This window comes from Prionailurus bengalensis, chromosome C2, assembly GCF_016509475.1.
Source record: "Prionailurus bengalensis isolate Pbe53 chromosome C2, Fcat_Pben_1.1_paternal_pri, whole genome shotgun sequence".
Taxonomy (NCBI): Eukaryota; Metazoa; Chordata; class Mammalia; order Carnivora; family Felidae; genus Prionailurus; species Prionailurus bengalensis.
In genome coordinates, this window is record NC_057350.1 from 71,559,825 (window position 1) to 71,584,221 (window position 24,397).

The 24,397-nt window shown below is 40.3% G+C and overlaps 1 protein-coding gene and 1 long non-coding RNA gene across 3 annotated transcripts in view; both read right to left on the reverse strand.

Moving 5' to 3' along the window:
• The window catches only part of LOC122491543, a 45,200-nt gene extending 35,105 nt beyond the window's left edge, over positions 1-10,095 (reverse strand). Inside the window, exons 1-2 of the long non-coding RNA XR_006299383.1 lie at positions 9,413-10,095; positions 4,953-5,072 (exon numbers count right to left, since the gene is read on the reverse strand). This is a non-coding gene — a long non-coding RNA (uncharacterized LOC122491543). The remainder of the gene's footprint in view (positions 1-4,952; positions 5,073-9,412) is intronic.
• A 3,021-nt stretch (positions 10,096-13,116) lies between these two features.
• The window catches only part of LMLN (leishmanolysin like peptidase), an 85,353-nt gene continuing 74,072 nt past the window's right edge, over positions 13,117-24,397 (reverse strand). Inside the window, exons 17-18 of one of the 2 annotated variants that reach the window (XM_043594425.1) lie at positions 16,320-16,945; positions 13,117-16,088 (exon numbers count right to left, since the gene is read on the reverse strand). In XM_043594425.1, the coding sequence (XP_043450360.1) occupies positions 16,800-16,945 (146 nt within the window). In that variant the 3' untranslated portion in view covers positions 13,117-16,088; positions 16,320-16,799. Of the gene's footprint in view, positions 16,089-16,319; positions 16,968-24,397 lie in introns of both variants that reach the window. The other variant, XM_043594426.1, reaches the window with a different exon arrangement.

Here is a 24,397-nt window from a genome sequence, read left to right on the forward strand (position 1 = left end):
GGTCATGGGGGTGGAACACTCATTTTTGGGATTTGTGCTCTTATAAGATAATGCTCCCCTTATAAGAGATATCTCAGAGAGATCCCTCATCCCTTCTGCCATCTGGGGATACGAATAGAAGTCTGTGACCTGGAAGAGGGCCCTCACCCTACCAGGCCAGCACCCTGAGCTCAGACATCCGGTCTCCAGAACCATAAGAAATAAATCTATGTTGTTTGTAAGCCACCCAACTTGTGGCACTTTTGTCAAAGCAGCCTGAATGGACACATGATAAAGGCAAAGGTTGAGGGACAAAATGTACATATAAACAGTTTCAGCGTAATAAGAGATGCCATTTCAAGCCAGAGGGAATTGAAGCTGATGAGATAAAACATATTCAAATTGTTGTTTAGAGAAAGAAGTACTGCTGACTTGTGCAGTTTGGATGGCAGGAGGCCGAGACAGGCATGCAGGGGAGGCACAACCTTTCCAGTTGGGTACAGATGGGTTCAAACTTGCCCTGTGAGGCTCACTGAGGCACCCACTCTCTACTGTACCAGTCAGGATTTGTTGTGTAGACTGCATGCCTAGTTGAGAGAAGGAAACTGAATGTAACAAAAGGAAACTCAGAAAATGGAGCAGTCAGGGGAGGTCAGGATGAAGTGGAGCCTGGAGAACTTAGGAGAACCTTGCTTTTATGACCGTTGTTTGGGATTGAAGTAAGGGCAAAACCCAGGACAGATGCTGCAGCCTAGCTGGTGAGTCATGCCCTGAACACCGACTAGAGTCAAGAAGCTAGGGTGGGAGTTTACCTGCCTAGTCTTGTTCTGGTTCCTTGATATCTTCTTCACCATATAGTAAGAGAGTCAAAGGAGCTGAGAGCAGATGTGAAGAAGGGCTGGTGTTTAAGAAGAGATCCATGGGGACAATGGGAAGCTCCCCTTTTGTTTCACCCCAACCAGCCCAAGGTTATAATCCTGGCCTGGGGAATAGCTATCAGAATGGACAGGAAAAGGCAGACTCAGAGACAGGGAAAAACCACAAGATTAACAAAACATCTCACAGGGTGAAGGACTTTGGAAGCTACCTAAAGTCAACTTCTCATCTAAAGAAAATGATTACTAACATTCTTGAGGACCTCCTTCACATTAGGCTGTTCTAACTGCTTTAAATGTAAGTCTTTTGATCCCCTCCAGAGTCTTGGGGACATTATGACCCCTGTTTAGAGATGAGGCAGCAGAGGTTAGGCAGCCTGCCTGAGGCAGCAGATGGTGAGTGGTGGAATCTAGATCAGAACCTAGGTAGGTGCTCCATCAACACCTGTAGGTTGGCCATCAAGCAATTCTACTTTCTTTTAGGTATGAATATTTCTAGAGTCCAACTGCCCACTGAACTTCTATTCCCACATTCCTCCACTTATGCACAAAGGACAGAGCAAAATATTTCTTTCTGTTCCTATGCAGTATCCTTTTGGGTGACTAGGAACCTCTTTCTTGTACTCTGTCATTTTTCTACACTTCTGCCCATGCCAACCTCAGGAGCCCACCCAGCTTCATCCCATCATATCATCTGTATTCAGGCCAGCAAGGGCCCATCTGCCCCTCATGTCTGAGACTGCCAAGTCCCCTTGTCCTGGTCCTCATATTATTTATTTTTTTAATGTTTTTTTAAATATTTTATTATTTATTTTTGAGAGACAGAGCACAAGTCGGGGAGGAGCAGAGAGAGAGGGAGACACAGAATCCAAAGCAGGCTCCAGGCTCTGAGTTGTTAGCACAGAGCCTGATGTGGGGCTCAAACTCACAAACTACAAGATCATGACCTGAGCCAAAGTCAGATGCTTAACCAACTGAGCCACCCTGGTGCCCCATCTTTTTTTTTTTTTTTAATGTTTATTTATTTATTTTGAGAGAGAGTGAATGGGGAAGAGGCAGAGAAAGAGGGAGAGAGAAAATCCCAAGCAGGCTCCATGCTGCTAGTGCAGAGACCAACACGGGGCTCGAACCCAGAAAACACAAAGTATGAGATCATGACCTGAGCCGAAACCAAGGGTTGGATGCTTAACTGACTGAGCCACCCAGCTGCCCCATGGTCCTGATTCTTAACAGCAGAAGGGCCATTTAAAAGATAAACCTCTGTCTTGCTAATATCGCTTACCCTGGTTAGAAGAAAAGGAATGACCCAAACAGTCTGAAACTGGGGCCCTCTAGGCTGAAAATGAAAGTGCTAGGTACACTAAAGAAGTATATTATTATTTAAGGCAATATTATGAGTTCAGGTCTCTGGTTGGCCCATAGCGGAATTAATAAACTCTTCTTTGCCATCAGCAGCCTTCAGATTTCATGTTACAGGTGCTGGGAAACCAGGTTTCAAATACATTCAAAGTGGATAGCACATGATTCCAGTGGGCCTAGGGTCATTCAACAGAGGTGCTGGTATGTACACATTTGAGGCTTAGCAAGCTGTTTCCCTAAGATTCTTAGAGCAATTGAGAATTTCTTTTTGTTGAAATCCTCCTCCTCCTGGCAGGAATGAGAATGGAAAGAGCAAGTAGATGAGACAGGGACAGAGAACTCCAAATGACTGCACCCACCCCATGGCACAAACTCTAATCCTCAAAATTTCCTTATGTTCAGCAGAAATGCATTTTGGATTGAGTCTGCACTTTGAAGCCCACAGAGAAAGGACCTTCTCTTCCCAATGACAACCCTTTCTGAAGGAGAAAAAAATCCCCATTTCCTTTACATATATGTGTGTGTTCATTCTACAATGCCACTTTCCAGGCCTCCATCATCCTGATCATCCTGCTCTGACTTATTCAAGTTTGCCAAAATACTTTTTAAAATATGGCACCAAGAATTGAAAGATTATTTCCTCAGGGTAGTTAATGCTGCATACATAAAGTCTGAACAAGGCAGGAGGAGACAAGAAATGGAAGTGATTTTAAGGAAGTGAGCTTGAGGACTGGAAAGATGTTATTGAAAAACTGCACATAGTGGTTCAGATGTAAGATAATTTGGGGGTGGCTATGTTTCCTGGTGGAAACAGGAAAAATAGTCCTGAAGGGAGAAGAGATTAGGACTGGAGGTATAAAGAGTCTTCAGCCTAGATTAGCTCAGTAGGAGCTAATCCAATGAAGAAGGGGAAAACTCCCATTTGTGGATGACAAGGATAATGAGGCTGTGCCAGACATTTTCCCAGGGTTAATGCCATCTAGTCTGCACAATTTTGTCAGGAATCAGCCATCATGAGGGAGAGTGAGGCTGATAAAACCTAAGTAACTTTCCCAGGGCCACTCAACCACTAAGTGAAAGAGCTGGGACTCCGACTTGGGTGAGTTGTCAGGGAGTGTGATGACAGCCTCAAGAACTTGTTCCCAAACCAAAGGAGTCAAGTATGAATTGCTGACGAGCACAAGTGCATGAAGGTTTCCTAGGTGGTCTGTGGACTAAGTACAGATTTAGTGCTTATGAAATAATAAAGTCTACAGTTTGCTGGGAGGCTGGGTAGCACAGAGCTTAATGGTTAGGAATACAGGCTGTAAAGAGACCTGGCTTCAAATCATAGCTTTGCCCTTTGTGTATTGTGCATTCATGGGAAAATTTCTCTACTTTTCTACCTCTAGTTTCTTTGTCTATAAAAGGCTATGAATAATACCAACTTTGTAGCATTGTTACAAAGACTAAATGAGATCTAGCTTGTAATGGATATTTTCATATATCTCTGTAAGTAAAATATATATAAAGAGTATATATGAGAAATGCTTACATCATAAGCATTCAACAAAAGATAGTTATTTCTATGTAAATTATTCATTTGTCCTTGGCACTCAACATTGAGCCCCTTTTTATTTTAATTTTTCTTAATGTTTACTTTTTTAAACAATTTTTTAACATTTATTCAGTTTTGAGAGGGGGCAGGGGCAGAGAGAGGGAGACACAGAATTCAAAACAGGCTCCAGGCTCAGACCTGTCAGCACAGAGCCTGACTCAGGGCTTAAACTCACAAACCGTGAGATCATGACCTAAGCCGAAGTTGGTAGCTTAACTGACTGAGCCCCCCAGGCATCCTAAGCCCCTTTATAAAATGGAGAACGAGGGGTGCCGGGGTGGCTCAGTCAGTTAAGCATCCAACTCTTGATTTCTGCTCGGGTCATGATCTGATGGTTTGTAGGGTGAGCCCTGCGTTGGGCTCTGCGCTGACAGTCTGGAGCCTGCTTGGGATTCTCTCTGCACCTCCTCTCTGCCCCTCCCACATGCTCTCTCTCTCTAAATAAATAAATAAATAAATAAATAAACTTAAGAAAAATTAAAATGGAAGGTAGCCTGGGTGGCTCAGTCAGTTAAGCGTCTGACTTCAGCTCAAGTCATGATCTCGCGGTTTGTGAGTTCAAGCCCCGAGTCAGGCTCCGTGCTGACAGCTTGGAGCCCGGAGCCAGCTTCTGATTCTGTGTCCCCCTCTCTCTCTCTCTGCCCCCCACCGGTCATGCTCTGTCTCTGTCTCAAAAATAAATAAACATTAAAAAACAAAAAAGAAAGAAAAATTAAAATGGAGAATGAGGGGTGCCTGGGTGGCTTAGTCAGTTGAGTATCTGACTCGATTTTGGCTCAGGTCATGATTCCAGGGTTGTAGCAGTAACCTCTGTGTTGGGCTCCATGCTGAATGTAGAGCTTGCTTGAGATCTCTCTCTTTCTACCCCTCTCCCCTGCTCATACTCTCTCTCTAAAATATAAATAAATAAATAAATAAATTAAGATTAATTTAAAAATAAAAAATAAAATGGAGAATGAGTGTGGTAGATTATAATGTGTCACCTTGGCTTAGCTTGAGCTACTTTCCCCAAAATTCCCTTCTGTGTGTGTTAGAAGATCCATGAGAGATTCTTGTGGCAGAGATCCTAGAGACTGAGGGCAGAAGTGAAGTAACAGCCATTTTTGTAGCTTACACACATTGTCATCTATTGGCTGGCTCACCTTGCTGCTGTGAAGATGCAGTCAGGCCTACGACTGCTCCAGCTTCCTGAGTCCTCCTCCAGCATCTCCGGCTCCTGGGCCAGGTGTGTGTGTTTAGCTCTCTGATAAGGGTCCCAGCTTCTGCAGGATGATAACACCGTCAAGGTTGGAGGCAACAAAGACTGTCACGGTTTTATTTCATTTTTAGGGTCCAGCTTGTGCTTGCTCTCTTCTACCTTAGATTGGGCTTCTCTTCCCCACTGCCTGCCTGCTGACTATATTTATCTCCTAGTTAGGGTTGCCAGATTTAGCAAATAAAAATATAGGATGCTCAGTCAAATTAATTTCAGATAAGCAACAAACAATTTTTTAGTGTATATTTATCTGTAATTCACATCTGACTGGGCATTCTGTTTTTGTTTGTTTGTTTGTTTGTTTGCTAATTCTGGCAACCCTAAGAGCAGAAGAGTAAGTGATTAGAGAAAGAGGATTGCTGGGCAGAATCCCACTGAGGATAGTGACCGAGTTTACAATTACACCATTTAATACCCAGCTGTGTGCTTTTCTCCAGCAGGGCTCAGCTGCCCAGGTGCAGGTAAGGCCTAGATAATTAAGTTCATTCAGAGTTAGGACTTTTATCAGGTGGATGTTGGTAAAAAGCACAAGACAGTTTAGGGCAGAAGTTTGCAAACTTGAGTTTGCCACAGCATCACTCAGAAGACTTTGTCAGAACACAGATTGCAGGGTTCCACCCCTGAAGTTTCTGATTCAGTTGGTCTGAGGTAGGACCCAAGAATGCGCACTTCTAATGAGTGCTGCTGGTCTAGGGACCACACCTTAAGACCCACTGGAGTAGAATGAAATGGGAGACCATGAGACCTAAAAGTAGATAAAGGGAGGGAAGGACAATGGAGGGGCTGATGGGCAGAGTGTATTCCTGGTCTTCACTGTGGGCAGAAGACTGGCGACTTTGGAGGGGTTGTTTGTTCCACCTCCTTCAGTCTATTCTTTGCTGTCTTCTAAATTTGACTATATATGTACTATCTCTGTCCTTCCTCTGACACTGGCATCTGCCTCCTTTTTAACCAGGGAATTTTTGAGAACTCTGGTGTCATGACCCTGGTGTCCAGTGTGATCTATGAGAAGCTGGGCATTAAAACAAATGCACTGATGGAGGCAACATCACCATAGGGATGCAGAAGTGAAGAGCACAAGGTAACAAGATCCCACACAGAGACCTGCAGGAAGAGAGGATGAGAGAGGAAAGACAATGGAGGGGGGAGGGGTGAAGGAGGACATGGAAAAGAGAGAGCACGATGCACAAGAAACAGAATGCACGAAGAGAAAAGCAAAACCGAAACAAAGAAAACTGCACAGAGGAAAGAGAAGTACAAATATACAAAGGTTTGGAAAGCGAAGGGGCTAACTGCCTCAGAGAGTTATCTCCGAGGGACTGAGTGATGAAGGAGAACAATGAGGCATAAAGAGCCACAGGAAAGATGAATATAATCTTGTCATCTAAACTGTATGAATATAATCTTGTCATCTAAACTGTGTGTTCTGGGACTGTTTGATCATGTTTCATGTACTCATCCTATATCCTACTTAAAAGTACACTATAGAGAACAAAATCCCCAAGTTGAGGGGATATGAGTGTATGGGTGCAGGTGTGTCATTTTTTTATTCTGTGCTTTATTACTCATGCTGTTTTCCTTTTGCATGTCTCATGTACAATGGTCTGGCAAGATAGTGAGGACCATCACCAACATCAACATCATCATCGGAATAACACAATACTGACAATAATAGCTATTATATGCCAGACACTATACTGTTTTACATATATTATCTCAATCAGTCCTTCTTTCCTTTCACAAACCCATGAGATTGGAAAATCAGCCTCCTCTTTCAGATGAGGGTATTTGCCAATAATGGGATGTGAAGCAAGTCTCCTCCCTACATCCTCCCACCTACCCAACACTAACAGTCCAGGCCTCTTTTATGATTACATTTCTAAAACCAGGGAGGAACACTTCCACTTGGAGGCATAAGGGAAGGCTGGTCTGGAATGCCAGGATATGTGAGGTTGAGGAAAGGGGAGGAGAAGGAGAAGTGCAAATTGTTAATCTTACCTCAAATTTACTCTGATTTTCCACATTCTTCTCTAAGGTGTAGAAATGAGAAGCAGGGGAAGACCTTTAAAGAACTGTTCAAACCCCCTACTTTGAAATCACTGTGATAGAAAATGTGGCACGGTGGATAGAGCTCTGTGGGGTACAGAAGGTACAGCAAGGGGATACTGGAGTGATTGGGGCCAGGGCTGAGTCGCTCCCAAAAAAGGGAATCTCTAAAAGCCAATGTCAATGATAGGCTAAGGGTTTCCATTCCTAACACACATAATGCACTTACTTTCATATCAGTAAGAAAAAAGGCAAATACCTCTTGTGGAAAAATGGCCAAAATTGAATGTGCATGTCAAAAGAAGAAATACAGGTGACTAATCAACATGTGGGAAAAAAAAGGTCAACTTTATAAGCAACCAAAAAATGCCAATCAATACAGCAAATCCCCTATTGTTCCAAAAAATTTTTTAGATAACATTCACTTTTGGTGATTGTGTGCAGAAATGAGTAATTTACTCCACTAGAGGGCAATTCACCTGTATGTATTCACGTTTACTTTTACTTTTTATTTTTTATTGATGTAAAATAGACATAACATAAAATTTACCATTCAACTATTTTAAGTATAAAGTTCAGTGGCATTAAGCACATTCACATTGTTGTGCAACCATCACCATCATCCATTTCGAGAACCTCTTTTACCATCTCAAACTGAAACTTTGTACCCATTAAATAATAACTCTCCATTCCCCCTGTATTCACATTTTAATATGATTTATGATTACCATACCATACCAGGGAGCAGAGAAGGAGAAGCCTGAATCCTACACTAAGGTGTGGAAGTCTAAAGGCCAGGGAAAGGCTTTCTGCAACAGGTGATGCCTGGGCTGAGACTTGAGATAGAATTTAATTTGCCAAGTGTGGGTGGATGGGGGGCAGTAAGGGCATGCTCCTTGCCCCGGTTCTAATAATGCTTCTAAGGGGCACCTGGGTGGCTCAGTAAGCGTCCAACTTCAGCTCAGGTCATGATCTTGTGGTTCATGAGTTCCAGCCCCACATCAGGCTCTGTGCTGACAGCTCAGAGCCTGGAGCCTACTTCAGATTCTGTGTCTCCCTCTCTCTCTGCCCTGCCCCACACTCATGCTCTCTTTCTCAAAAATAAATAAACGTTAAAAAAATAATTCTTCTAAGTATTTAACAATCACTATGCCCTTATTTACATATGTGCATATAGACAATTTTTGCATACAAATTTCTGAATGCACAAAACTCCCACAATTTGAATTAGGCTACAGGATGGAAAGTTCTTTTCTATTTTTTAAATTTTTTTTAGTTTCTTTAATGTATTTATTTGAGAGAAATAGAGACAGACAGACAGACAAAGCTTGAGCGGGGGAAGGGCAGAGAGAAAGGGAGAGAGAATCCCTAGCAGGCTCTGCACTGTCAGCACAGAGCCCAACGTAGGGCTCTAACTCACAAACTGTGAGATCACGACCTGACCCACAGTCAAGAGTCAGGCACTTAACTGACTGAGTCACCCAGGCTCCTCTCTTTGTAGTTTTGACCTGAGTTCCTTTTGTGATGGACATCCTTACAGTGAAGTTTTGCATATGAATTAGGCTCCATCATCTAGATTCACTCTTGTAGGGTTGGGAAGGCAGAGGTCATCTTTCAATGCCTGGCTATTTTCTGCAAGAAGTTTATAATGGAGATGCGGGGTGTTCTTCAGCAGCACTCTAGGACCTGGTCACTAGCACTGTGCATGACAGTCAGGAGAAAGTCACTGCAGCTGCAGTCAGAAAATCAGTTTCCTGATTCACCTTTCCTTCTTTGTGGAAGAGACAGCAGTTCTGATGGAGCCAAGTTCTACAGGGTTGTTCTGGAAGACATTCTTTTTTTTTTTTTAATTTTTTTTTAATGCTTTTATTTATTTTTGAGAGAGAGAGAGCAAGTGGGAGAGGGCAGAGAGAGAGAGAGGGAGATGCAGAATCTGAAGCAGGCTCCAGGCTCTGAGCTGTCAGCACAGAGCTGGATGCAGGGCTCGAACTCATGAACTGTGAGATCATGACCTGAGCCGAAGTCGGACACTCAACTGACTGAGCCACCAAGGCACCCCATTCTGGAGACATTCTTTCAGGACCAGCACAAAGCCCCCTTCTCCAGCTTTTCCAAGTGTATTGTAAACACTCATCCTGTATGATTAAAAATGGATTCTGTTTCCTGTAACTGAACCCTAATAAATCTTTAACAAATATTTTCCCTACTTTAGAATGGTGGCTATTAACTCCATTGAAAGAAAGATAAAATTTTTTCAAGCTACAGTTTATAGAGAAGGACTCCTAGCCATAAATAACTTACCAAAGTCTTAAAGTCAGTAGTATTGGGACCCAGATCTCTCTGTTGCCAAAGCCTTTGCTCTTACTTACTACCACCTGTTAAAAAACAAAATTCAAATGAGTAAAATTGAGGATCTAATTGGCTTTATTAAGCAATTCATGAATCTGGCAGCATCCCATCTAACAAGTAGAGGAGAGTTCATAGGAAGGAAAATTATTAGCAGAAGAAAAGAAAGGACTGTATTAGGCAAACTGGCCTTCTGAAGGAGAAGGGCAGGTCTTATTATGCAGATTACCTCATCTTCCTTTGGGAGATAGAGAAGGCCTAGACAGCAGATTACCTAGTAGTGCTTTTTGGAAAATTCTTGACTGACCAGTTAAAACTTAACATTTCTGGGGGAGGTTGGAACTGCAATTAGGTTAGATATTAAGCTCTGGTTTAGTGACTTGGCCTAGCTCAAGAGGCACCATTTTTGCCCTGTGGTTTTCTTTTTAACACACCTTATGTTGACTCCCCAAAATTCACAAACATACTGATTCACACACAAAATCTTCTCTGCATTGGTGGATAGTGTATTCAAATTGTCTTTCTTGTTCATGTTTTCTTTGTCTCTGTCTTCCAGATATGCTGTCAGGGGAAGCCAGCTAGGCATTCAGAGCATGCATAAAGAATCACCCAGTACAGTGGTGGCTCAGTGGGTTGAGTGTCCAACTTCAGCTCAGGTCATGATCTCGCAGTTTGTGGGTTCGAGCCCCATGTCGGGCTCTGAGCTGTCAGCATAGAGCCTGGAGCCTGCTTCAGATTCTGCATCTCCCCCCCCCCCCCCACCTCTCCCTTCCCCGTTCATGCTCTGTCTCTCTCTCAAAAATAAATAAATATTTAAAAAATTTAAAAAAAAAAATCACCCAGTACACAGCAGTGGATAATTCACAGAGTTGGCCTTTAATCCAGTTTAACTACTAACACAGGGAGCCAAGGCAGAGCTGAAGCATACAGCCCCATAGGATTAGGCCAAGTTTTTTTGTTTTTTTGTTTTTTAATGTTTATTTATTTATTTTTGAGAGAGAGAGAGAAGTAGTGAGTGGGGGAGGGTCAGAGAGAGACAGGGAGACAGAATCCCAACCTCCACACTATCAGCACAGAGCCTGATGTGGGGCTTGAACCCACACCAAGAGATCATGACCTGAGCTGAAATCAGGAGTCAGACACTTAACTGAGTCACCCAGGTGCTCTAGGATTAGGACAACCTTAAAACCATACTGCTTTTCTGATGACGAGAAAGCATATGTGAACCTGGGAAAGAAGGGGGATAATTTCTGGGAAGAAGTGAATTTGGGGTTTTTATATTTGAACTCTTTTTTGGCATTGGGCCATCTTGCTTGCTTTTCTAGGGAAATGTCTTCTATGACCCTTCAAAAATCTGTTTCTGGGGCACCTGTGTGACTCAGCTGGTTAAGCATCTGACTCTTGATTTTGGCTCAGGTCATGATCTCACAGTTTGTAGGTTTCAACACCATTTTGGGCTCTGCGCGAACAATGCAGAGCCTGGTTGGGATTCTCTCCCTCTCTCTCTACCCCTCCCTTGCTCATTCTCTCTCTCTCTCTCTGTCTCTTTCTCTCTCTCCCCCCTCCCATCCTCCCTTAAGCTCTCTCTCCAAATAAATAAACTTAAAAAAAAAATCTGTTCCTATTGGTTTAATAAACGACACTAGAATTGAACTACTTGGAAAAAACTAAGTTAGAATACTTCCTCAGGCTAAGTGTCAAAATTAATTCCTGCTATATTAAAGAATAAAATCTAAAAATTAAAAGAACCAGAAAAAGATATAGTTGAACTGTTGAACTGGAAATAACATAAATGCCCATCAGTAGGGGAATAAATGATGCCATATTCATAATGAAGTGCCATAGAATCATTACAAACTATGAGGTAAATCTAAGTTTACAGACCTGGAAAGATGATTATGTTGAACCTGTAAGCAGTAAATATAAGATACTAAACAATATGAGTAGAGGAATACCATTTTTATTTTTAATAATTGTGTACTTAATCCTGTATTTATGTATATATATAATAGTAAAGTTTGAAAAGTGTTAGAAAAGAAACAAGCACCCCCAAATGGAGTATTTTGTACTAAATCCCATGTCAGCAAATCAGGCTTAAATCAACCTAATCTAATTGCAGTTTCAACCTCTCCCAGGACTGTAACCTTGAGCTAGTCAATCTGGAATTACCTGGTCAGCACTAGTGAGGTAATCTACCTGACAGATTCCCATCTTTCCCCAAAGCATAGTGACCTTGCCTGAAACTCTGTGCTAGACACTTCCTTTTCCACCCTGTTCTGCCTACAGAAGCCTTCCCTTTTATACAGCTTCTTGGAGCTCCTTTTTATTTGCTAGAGGGGATGTTGCCTGATTCATGAATCTTTGAATAAAGCCAATTAGATCTTCAAATTTACTCGGTTGGATTTTGTTTTTTAACAGATATGTACCAACTGAGGACCTCTAGATTACCCCTGGGGATGGGGGGGGGGGGGATAAAAACGGAAGGACCAGAGGAAGCAGGACCACTTTTACTTCTCTCTATAATATTTTTAAGAATGGTAGAACTCTTGGGGCGCCTGGGTGGCGCAGTCGGTTAAGCGTCCGACTTCAGCCAGGTCACGATCTCGCGGTCCGTGAGTTCGAGCCCCGCGTCGGGCTCTGTGCTGACAGCTCAGAACCTGGAGCCTGTTTCTGATTCTGTGTCTCCCTCTCTCTGACCCTCCCCCGTTCATGCTCTGTCTCTCTCTGTCTCAAAAATAAATAAACGTTAAAAAAATAAAAAAAAAAAAAGAATGGTAGAACTATGAATTATTTCTACTAATTGTGTTCAGTAATTTAAAAAAAAAAACTGAGTCTTTAAAAAAAAATTTTTTTTAACGTTTATTTATTTTTGAGGAGAGAGAGACAGAGCATGAGCGGGGGAGGAGAAAGAAAGAGGGAGACACAGAATCTGAAACAGACTCCAGGCTCCGAGCTGTCAGCACAGAGCCTGAAATGGGGCTCAAACTCACGAACCATGAGATCATGACCTGAGCTGAAGTCGGATGCTTAACTGACTGAGCCACCAGGGTGCCCCTTCTCATATATAGTTTTAGCTATGTATATACAATATTTATAACTTTAAAAATCTAAATATTGTTAATAAAATTCACCACAAACAGCTCAGCAATTAAGTCACAAAAGCTACGTTTGATCAATTTCACAAAGTGCTTGGTTCCACACCCCAGAACAGAATGGCTCCAAGTGCACAAGGTGAACGCATGTCTGGGATATCCTCTCTTGAACTACATTCAAGTTATGAAGAATCCCACTCCATGACTACAGCTATAATCTACTTGGTGATACTGCACAGAGTGTGGTACTTGAATGTGCCAGGGTGGTCATGCAATGAGACTTCTGGCCCACAGCATAAAACAAAAGGGACTAGAATAATCTGTAGCCAGAAGAGCCTGCCCTGAATTGTTTTAGACTGCTCTCTTTCCTTCATAACTATCTGAGGAGAGCTCCTCCCTATAGCTTTACATAAGACCTTTCCCCATTCTTTAAGTAGGAAAATTCTACTCTAGTTAAAGTAGAAACTGAATTATTTCATAATAAACATCTCATCTTCCCCAAATAGAGTGCACGCCTTGTTTGTGTTCTTCATCCAGGTTTTAAAAACTTGATAAGACAAGATGCAGATTAGTTTCCATTTTTATTAAAGTTTTTTTTTTTTTACTAAGGAATACATTACACTTAAAGTTCAATAACACAAATAAAGATTAGTTCTTAAATCTTCTATTTCATTTATCAAAATGTAAACATAAAATAATTTACCACTTCTTCCCCAATCTTGACTGAACATAAAAAAAAAAAAGGAGTCATATTTTCAGGTAAATTCTTTCTTCAGAATGAGTAGCAGAGACTTTATTAAACTATATTCATCTTCCTGGGCTGCAAGGACATGGCATGGATGACTAAGTGCTCACTATGCACTGGGTTTGCGGGTCTGTGACTGAAGTCCACCTCCTCCACCAGGACTGCTCAAGTGCCCTCAGAGATGGCCCTTCTCTCTCCATTCGGTGTCCAAGGACATGGACAGCGCTAAGGCCTTGAGCACGAGACACTGTGATGAACATGATGTGCAAACTGGCATACTCCAGGAGGCAGATCAGAGCCAGCAGTGACCTACTGAGTCTGGATGAGTGTTAGTCATAGAATATTAGAGCTAGAAAGATTCTGAGAAAGCAGCTAGTCATTTTACAGTTGGTCTCAATCAGTAAGTCTTCTAATATTGAGGAGAATATTGATAAAATTTTATGGAATACTCAGACATACTTATGTATCTTCCTAAGCCATTTAAACTTCATTAATTTGTTTCTCATCTTCAAATATTGATAAACTCTTAAGCCAACATACTAGGCTGAAACTAATTTCAAGCATAATATTTCATAACATTTGAAGAATGCCTATTTGGTTTTAACAAACATAAATATTCTTAAGAAATAAGTAAGGAAAAAGGATGCTCTTCAGGAGAATATTAGAGGGGTCTATATTAAGACAACCCTAACTGCTTGCCAGTTTCTTTAAAGCTGTCAGCTCAAGTCTGCTGACATGGCTTTTGCTGCCTTCCCGTAAATTCTGTTCTTAAAAACCTGAGAGACAAATTCACTTGATATTTTTGACATTTAGGATCTTAATACTATCAAAATGAACCTAAATCTGAACTGAAAACTGAGGTAGTCTAGTCAGTTTTTATATGCACTCCACACGTTTTGAGTCAGAAAGGACTCCAGTCTACTATCCCCAAATCAGCTACTCTTCATTCTCCTTCCGTGCCCCAGCTGGCTTCCACAATAGTTGCAGTCTGCTAGTCTCCTCCTCAGTGAACTGCTTCTGTTAACATAAAGGGCATCCTGCCAAAGGATACTAACATTTAAACCATTTCAAATTCTACAGTTCAAAGTAGAAGTCTAGCCCACTAATTCTGCACTGAAATCTCAGATTCTAAGTCTGTTTTTAGAATACTGACATATTCTAAGTGACTCAAATGAGCCTCTCAACACTTCTTACAGGTTCAGTGGCCTTCTAAATCTTCATGGAGTACACTATGAAGAATCAGTGATTAGCAACTACCCCCAAGACTTATTGAAGAGGAAGGAAGACACCAGAGCAGTTAGTTACCCTCAGAAACTCAAGATTTTTTAGCCTCACACTTTAGCAAGTTCCTTATTTGTGCAGAGAAATCACTAGGGGATCAGATTCCAAGCTTAATAAATATATATAGAAAAAATGTCATCTATAATATTTTCTCCAGAAAGTTATTAGTGCAAATATAATTATATCAATAAAAAATAAAGCAAAAATATATTTCAAGTATAAAAAGCACCATGCTTGGAAAGAATACTACCTAAATGGCATTACTGCACAACAGTCAAAATATAATCAAACCTACCACTGTGAATTCTCAAATCTATTCATCATCGTATTTTTGGTGAAATTCTTTATACACCTATGCAGATGATTCATAATCACAACAGACATATAAGTTTAGAGTTTTATAATTTTCTTTAAAAATATACTCTATGCTTTTTTCTGACCTTTAAAGTATGTGTGACAAAGGCAGAAAACTGAGCACTGGCCTGACACCATTACTATTAGTTTCTTTTTAGCTGAAGTCAGCTGTGCTAGAGACCCCCAGCACTTTACAATGACAAATACCTTCATTTTAAAACTGTATGCAAATACATATTCAAAATTAATGCATTGAAAAACAAAAGTTGACTTTCTTTATGCTGGGCTGCACTTTGGCTCCAATACCAAATGGTCAGTTGGAATTTATTTTAGTAATTATACTGCTTGCTCACTTAGCACTTCTTAAATGCAGTGCTCAATAACTATATGCTAAATTAAGGGTGAATGAATGAATGGATGGATGGATAGATGGATGGATGGATGGATGAATGGATGAATGAATGAATGAATGAATGAATGAATTTGTCCAGGAGTTACGTTTATAATGCCACGGGACTTCAGTAGCTTTGGAGACAAACTGTGCATTACTCATCATTAAAAAATTTCAAACTGGAATTACTAAGAAGGGTTGATAAGCTCTAGTACCAGAGCAGAATTACTTCTGAGGATGAGAATATAAAGCAGGAGGTAAAGAACATCACCTCATTTCAAAGCACAGGCAATTTTCTGACTTCTGCAGACTGAGCTTTATGTTGTGGGTAAAGTGAGCCCTACTGAATAGGCCCTATACCAAACCTACACTTTGCTATTAGTAAACAATTCAAACCATCTGTTTTGACTTACATTTTTCTTCTTATATATAAAATACTTTTCAGATAGTAAGAATTCTTCTGTTAACAATTTCTAAGCCCACCTGAAAGGAATAGTTCTATTTTTGTTGGATTACAGCTGTCATAACTATTTTCTGAAAAACATACAATTATGTTTTCTTCTGTTTGTTTGCATGTCTTCAATGTTTTTACAGGGCAGAGTATTTTTCTCTCTCTGCTCCCACAGTTTTTCAAGTCATTAAATTACTGGAGAATACACTGGAAGGGCTACCAACATGTAATAGTTCAGTAGTAAACTGCCACACAGCTGGTTTGAAAAGGCAAGCATGGTTAAATCATAAGATTTAGCAAATTATAATTTAAAAAAACTTTTGAGGGGCGCCTGGGTGGCGCAGTCGGTTGAGCATCCGACTTCAGCCAGGTCACGATCTCGCGGTCCGGGAGTTTGAGCCCCGCGTCAGGCTCTGGGCTGATGGCTCAGAGCCTGGAGCCAGTTTCCAATTCTGTGTCTCCCTCTCTCTCTGCCCCTCCCCCGTTCATGCTATGTCTCTCTCTGTCCCCAAAATAAATAAACGTTGAAAAAAAAAATTTTTAAAAACTTTTGAGAACTATGAGAACAATGATTTAAGTGTACCAAGCACAGCTATTAAACTCAATATAGGTATAATAGTGATGTAGAAACCCAATTCAATTACTGTCTATAACTCAAAGGACAATTTATACTTGTGAGGACAGGATCCACAATTTATAATTTTGTAATAATTAGCTTTTTAAAAAAAGTTACTGCAGTATTGATGAACTTTCCCATCATTTTAGGTTAATGAAAATGCTGAGGTATGTAATCACTCTGAAAATTTCACCAATTATCCCATTTTCAAAGGAAAACTTCAGGCAGGTTATATATGCTGAAAAATAGAGACATGGTGACTTGGAATTCCTTCTCCTCCTCCAAACTCTGAGGCTGTTGGGTTGCTGATGAAGAGTGACTGCTGTGAAGCTCTGCTTCAAGGTCTTATTGTAGTCAACGCTTCCAAGCCAAAGTCAGGAATGCCACTTCTGCCATCTGCATAGGTTGGCACTCACCCAGATTTTGTGCTTTGTTCAGAAGAACATGACACAAAGGAATGTCTTGAGAATTCACTTTTCCTAGTGCCATACACATAGAAGAAATCCAGCCAGCAGAGGAAATAGATTGCCCAGCAGAAGCCAGAGGGTGACCACCAGGCTAGAGGAACGGGAACAGAGATCTAGGGTTGAAAACAAGAAATTGACTTTCTGGAGACATTTTTGGAATAAATCATACCATGTAAAAATTAACAGATGAATATAGGTGATTATTAAAAGGTGAATAAGGACCACCTTTGGGAGGAGAATCAAGAATGACTTCCTGAAACCTAGATATGCAAAGTCATTTTTTTACATTTATGGAAAAAGAATGAAATATTTTATGCAGGAAGAAAAAATGATATAATCACCATATCAAGGTTACTTTTTTGTTAATTTTTTTAAATGTTTATTTATTTGAGAGAGAAAGAGAGAGAGAGTGTGTGTAGGGGATGGGCAGAGAGACAGGGAGACACAGAATCTGAAGCAGGCTCCAGCCTCTGAGCTGTCAGCACAGAGCTCAATGTGGGGTTCAAACTCATGAACCATGAGATCATGACCTGAGCCAAGGTTGGATGCTTAACTGACTGAGCCACCCAGGCACCTGCACCATATTAAGGTTTAAAGCAGCACCCGAAAAAAGAAAGAAGTGTCTTCAGAAAGTATCCCAACAAAGCTAAAGATGCTACACAGAAAGTAAATTAACATCTTGGCTATTCTGACATGGGGTGCAGGACTTTCTTCCCCTTTTCTTCCTTGTCCTTTCTAAGTATGGTGACCCTATAATTTATCTCCTCAAATCAGGACATTTTGAGACAAGTGTTGAAATAAATATCTAGTCCCAAGATGGAACCACTCCTGTGCAGGGTGCCATGTCAGCAAACTGAAACTTAAGCTAATTTTTGAGTTCCTCTGCTTGACCAGAAACACAGTATAACTAGTAAGCTAATCTCCAACTGCCAAGCCAACTGAGACCTACACTTGTTTCCTTTTTCTTTGCTCTTTCCAAATATGGTCAGATATGCAATCAACTCAAGCCAAGTACTTCTTCCTTGTTTCCTGCTTGCTGTCCTTTTCCCTTATTTTGCAGTTTTCTACTCTTGAGTGTGGAGACTGCCTACTTTATGAAGTGTGAAATAAAATTTGCTTAGACCAACTAAATAGTTCTTTCTGATTAATACAAGGGAATACTATTAATAATTATACCAGGACCACTGGCACATTGACTGTCCCAGGAAAACCAGGACATATGGTCCCTGATCTCTAAATATCTACCCATCTATCCATATTACCCCAGGCTGATATGGAAAGGCAGAAGATTGTATGGGCTTTGGGCACTAGGAATACATTAAAAAAAATTTTTTTTAATGTTTATCTTTATTTTTAAGACAGAGAGAGACAGAGCATGAGTGGGGGAGAGGCAGAGAGAGAGAGGGGGAGACAGAATCCAAAGCAGGCTCCAGGCTCTGAGCTGTCAGAACAGAGCCTGACGCAGGGCTCGAACTCGTCAACTGCGAGATCATGACCTGAGCTGAAGTCGGACGCTCAACCAACTGAGCCACCCAGGCACCCCAGGAATACATTTTAATTTAGCTATGAGTCATTCTCAGGGCTAAAATGACTTCCCCAAACAATTCTCAGAATGGAAAACATTTTTGGGGCCTCCTGGGTGGCTCAGTCAGTTGAGCATCTGACTCTTGGTTTCAGCCCAGGTCATGATCTCATGGCTTTGTGGGTTTGAGCCCCACAGTGGGCTCTGCACTGGTAGTGTGGAGCCTGCTTGGGATCCTCTCTCTTGCCCTCTCTCTGTCCCTCCCTCATTTGCACTCTATCTCTCTCAAAATAAAAAAACTTTTAAAAAAATTAAAAAAAAAAAGTTATACACACACACACACACACACACACACACACACACACAAAGTATGGAAAACATTTTTATTGTATTCAGGAGACCAGGTCAACCTGAATTTATTTTAGAAATAAGTTGTCCTTTCTAATATTTCAATTAATAAACAGCCAACCAAGCTTCAAGTCTGACTTACTTAAAAGATAAGAAAAATAAGATTTGTCTTCAGCTACACAATGAAAAGAATGATAATTGTTAAGGCACTGAAGCTTGCTCTTCTTAGCACTATGCAATGTGGAACAAGTATTTAAAAAAAATTATTTCACTGCCTGTAAGCCAGGTAAACAATGGAGAATTCCTATTCTTCCTCAATGGAATCATGCTGGTATTTGTAAAATCTTAAAAAAAAATCCCACTTAGCTAACAACAGTCCTCAAAGTTTTGTCCTTATGTCAACAATATCAGCATCACCTGGGAACTTGTTAAAAATGCAAATTCTGGGGGCACCTGGGTGGCTCAGTTGGTTAAGCGTCTGACTTTGGCTCAGGTCATGATCTTGTGGTTTGTAAGTTCAAGCCCCAAGTCGGGCTCTGTGCTGACAGCTCAGAGCCTGGAGTCTGCTTCGGGTTCTGTGTCTCCCTCTCTCTCTGCCCCTTCCCCTGCTCATGCTCTCTCTCTATATATATCTCAAAAATAAATAAAAACATTAAAAAAATTTTAATGCAAATTCTCAAGCTTTAACACAGATCTTCTGAATCCGAAATTCTGGGAGTTAAGGCCTAGCAATTTAACATGATTCTGATTAAATTTTGAGAACTTCTGACGTAGGACTGCACTATTCAATATGGCAACCATAGCTATATGTGCTATTTAAATCTCAGTTAATTACAATAAAACAGTTTCACACTAACATTAACCACATCTTACATGTTCAAAAGTCATATGTGGCTAATGAGTACTGTACTGGACAATGCAGACTATGGAACATTTCCATCAACCCAGAATAAATTGGATAAATTGTAGCCTAGAGCATCAGGTAAAGTGGTCTTGGCTGGATTAACAAACGGACCCTGGAGTCACTAATAACACAGGCATATCCCTTTACTTCCTGACTTTCAATTTAGCCCAAAGGAAATAGGAAAAGTAGGTATTGTTTATCTACTGTTGGTACTAAAATTTAACAAGCTATTAAAACATTAACAAGAGTTCTGGAACATTTGTTCTTCAAAAACACTACACTTTCTGTGTTAATACTAATTAAGATGAAAAGATTCAAAAAGAGGGTTTCAAAATGAATTAGAGACAATAAGATCTGGGTTTGTTTTTTTTTTCTGAACTTCATTATTTATTAGCTATGACCATGGATAATACATTACTTAATTTCTTTATACCTTAGTTTTCTCATGTGTAAAACGATAATTCCTACCTCATTAGGTTTTGTGATGGTTAAATGCAATGATGTAGACATAAAGAATTTGGCAAAGTGTCCAACATTCAATAAATGGAAACAAAAACAACCCTTACAATCTGAAGAGACTAGAAAGAATTCAGAAATAAATCTTTCATATTCACTAATGGAAACTATCTTAGGCAATACAGAACAATCATTTAATCATATTCTAGCATTTAGAAAGTGATGACTAAAGGAGAGAGAAAAGAAGGTCAGCGTTTCACATTCTAAAAGAAATTACAAATGTAAGAAAAGTCTATGCGAACTAACACCTGAGAACAACAATAATCAGAACAATTTAGGGAGAAGAATATCTTTTACACTTCCTCCAGAATATCGGGAGTTTTAATGTTTTAAAGGCATGCTTAAAGACCTAAAGAAATACTTTCATAAAACCAAAGGATTAGAGATGGTCATTTTTATACTTGTTTACTAAGCTTCATCATAGGTTAATTCTAATAGTATTTCTCATACAAGTGCATTTAAAAAAAAGTATTAAACTGAAACAAGCTATTTACATGAAAAAAACATTTCTTGTAAAGTTTGCCATAGTTTCTGGCACATAGTTTAATATTCTGTAAAGGCTCAGTATGCTCAGTGAACACATCAGCAAATACGGTAACTCAAGATATTTTACAATTTCAACAGTGATGTATATGTTTTAAAAGCAATGCCTAAAATGTATCCTTGTAATATTTATACATTTTTCAAAATTTGGTGGTTGTGATGCTCTTTTGAGCATGCTTCCTCATGGAAATGGGCAAGTTAACAGGGAAATCAACCACATCATACCAACACTATATCAGAAGGATAACTGATAAAGAGCGAGCAGGATAAGCAGTCTCAGGTGAAGACTGTGCAGGCATAAGGGGCTGGTGGTTTGCAATCTCGACTCTCCACCTCCTTTCAATAGATTCACTTGTCTTTGCCATGTTTCAAGAACAAGAAATAATTATCATAGCCCCTTGACCTGGTTTGGATTTCCTCTTAATCCTAGACATTCTTCTACTGTACTCCCAAGATTCTTACCCCTGAACCAGCACAAATAACTCTCTATTTCAATTCTAACTGCTAATAGCTCAATCCTTGCTCATCTCTTGGATGATGAGATAGAGACAGATTGTTACAGTTAACTGACATTAGCCCTAAGGATGGGAACTCCATCAGAACCACCTACTTGTGGACTATCAGCCCTTCTATTCTAGCCATAGTAATTTAACAGTAACAACAAAATTAGGTCATCCTACCAGTTTCATATTAAAAGTAAGTTACCTAAGAGTATTTAGCACTACATGTACTATTTACCACATTAAAAGGACCCATGATCTTCTGTCATTTCAAACAATTCATTATGTCAGTACTATTATAACTGCACTGCAGAACACAGCAGACTCCCTGAAGTTCTGTTCAGAAAAGAGATAACATAGCAGGCTTGAGGTTGCCATCCTTCGAAAGTCCAGCTCGTAAGCTGGTTGTCTGTCTGGGAACCGGTTTCCTCCAGACATCACCCCATTGCCCCTTCCCCCTTTGCTGATTCTGCTTCAACAAGCCGTTGCCATAAGTACAAGTACAGGCTGAGTCCTGTGAGTCCTAGCGAACCACCAAACCTGGAGGTGGTCTCAGGCACTCCCAACACAAGTACAATCTCCTAAAACTCACTCTCTACCTAACAGCTCATATCTGCAGAAAGCCCCCAGGATTTGGGAAAGAAACTAATCTTAGAGGTGGAGAAACTTTGAAGTGTAAATGAATGTAGCCCTCCATTTTCAATCAGACCAAGGAACAGGCAAAGGGCTACACGGTTCCATTAAAAAAAATACCTTCAAGGGCACCTGGGTGGCTCAGTCAGTTAAGCATCCGACTTCAGCTCAGGTCATGATCTCATGGTTCATGAGTTCCAGCCCCACATCAGGCTCTGTGCTGACAGCTCAGAGCCTAGAGCCTGCTTCGGATTCTGTGTATCCCTCTCTCTCTGTCCCTCCCCTGCTCATGCTCTCTCAAAAATAAACATTTAAATAAATAAATAAAATAAAATAAAATAAAATAAAATAAAATAAAATAAAGCACCTGGTAGCTCAGTTGGTTAAGTGTCCAACTCTTGATTTCGGCTCAGGTCTCACAGTCATGGGATCAAGCCCCGCATGCGGCTCCCCAGTGAGTGTGAAGCCTGCTTGGGATTCTCTCTCTTCCCCTCTGTCCCTCTCCCACTCACATTCTCTTGCCCCCTCAAAATAAATAAAGTTAAAAAAACAAAAAATACCTCCAATTGAGAAAATGAAACAATGCATGAGATCTTTGTTATTCATATTCTAAAATGTCAAACTGATATAAAAACATAGGCCATTTAATTAAAATCTCATAAATCATAGGTCAAAGCCTAACTCAAGAATTTTGCTTTTATAACTCTTAGTAATAGGTCATCAGCCTCAGTTTACACACTTCAATAGTAGGAAATGCCTTTTTATCAAGGTAGTTCTTTCCATTCCTCTCCTGAATCTAAAGGATTTAACTGGAATCTGTCTCCCTGCAACTTTATTCTGTTGGTCTCAATTCTACTCTCTGAAGTCTCACAGAATGAGCAAAATATACCTCAATGAAAACCACTTTGCCTCTACTAGCCAGTCTTTCTATCTTTGTGCACATTTGTGTCTCTTTGCACTTTTCTTTTCTTTGTGGGTATGTCAGTCCCTTCTTTAAGCATCTTTTTGAGTGTCTTTCCCTTTCTTTTACCTAACCTAGTTACACCACAGGCATATTGCATGTTCATAGATATTGCATGTTCAGTCCCAGACCACTACAATTAGTCAAACAATGCAATAAAGCAAGCCAAATGAATGTTTTGTTTCCTGGTGCATATAAAAGTTATATTTATACTGCACTATAGTCTGTCAAGTGTGCAATAATATTATGTCTAAAAAAATGTAGATACCTTAATTTAAAAGTACTTTGTTGTTCAAAAATGCTAACCATCATCCAAACTTTCTGCAAGTTGTAATCTTTTTTGCTGATGGAGGGTCTTGCCTAGATATTGATGGTTGCTGACTGGTTAGTGGTGGGTGGTGGCTGCTGAAGGTTGGGGTGACTGTAGCAATTTCTTAAAATATGACAACAATGACATTTGCCACATCAATTGACTCTTCCTTTCACAAATGATTTTCTGTAGCATGTGATGTTGTTTGATAGCATTTTGCCCACAGAACTTCTTTCAAAGTTGGAGTCAACTCTCTCAAACCCCACTGCTCTTCCTCAACTAATTTTAGGTAATATTCTAAATCCTTTGCTGTCATTTCAACAATCTTCACAGCATCTTCACCAGGAGTACTTTCCACCTCAGGAAACCACTCTCTTTGCTCTTGCATAAGAAACAACTTCTTTCTCATCCATTCAAGTTTTATCAAGAGGTTGCAGCAATCAGTCCCATATTCAGGCTCCACTTCTGATTCTGGTTCTCTTGCTATTTCTACCACATCTGCAGTTCCTTCCTGCACTGGAATCTTGAGCCCTCAAAGTCATCCATGAGGGTTGGAATCAACTTCTTCCAAACTCCTGTTGATGTGGCTATTTTGACCTCTTCCCATGACTCACAAATTTGCTTAATGGCATCTAGAATGGTGAACCCTTCCCAGAAGGTTTTCACTTACTTTGCTCAGATCCATCAGAGGAATCACTATCTATGGCAGCCATAGCCTTGTTAGGTATATTCCTTATATAACAAGACTCGAAAGTCAAAATTACTCCTTGCTCTGTGGGCTGTGGATTGGATGCTGTGTTAGCAGGTATGAAAACAACATGAATCTCATCCATTTCCATCAGAGCTCTTGGGTGACCAGGTGCATTGACAATGAGCAGTAATATTTTAAAAGGAATCTTTTTTTTCTGGACAGTAATCTCAACAGTGGGCTTAAAATATTCAGTAAACCATGTTGCAAACAGATGTGCTGTCATCTAGGCTTTGTTGTTCCGCTTACAGAGCATGGACAGAGGAGGTTTGGTGTGATTCTTAAGAGCCCAAGGATTTTCAGAATGGCAAATGAGCACTTTGTTCACCATTCAACTTCAGGTCACCAGCTTCATCAGCCCCTAATAAGAGAGTCAGCCTGTCCTCGGAACCTTTGAAGCCAGGCATTGACTTCTCTTCTCTAGCTATGAAAGTCCTAGGTGGCATCTTCTTCCAGTAGAAGGCTGTCTAGTCTACATTGAAAATCTGTTGTTTAGTGTAGCTGCTTCCATTAATTACCTGAACTAGATCTTCTGGATAACTCGTTACAGCTTCTGTA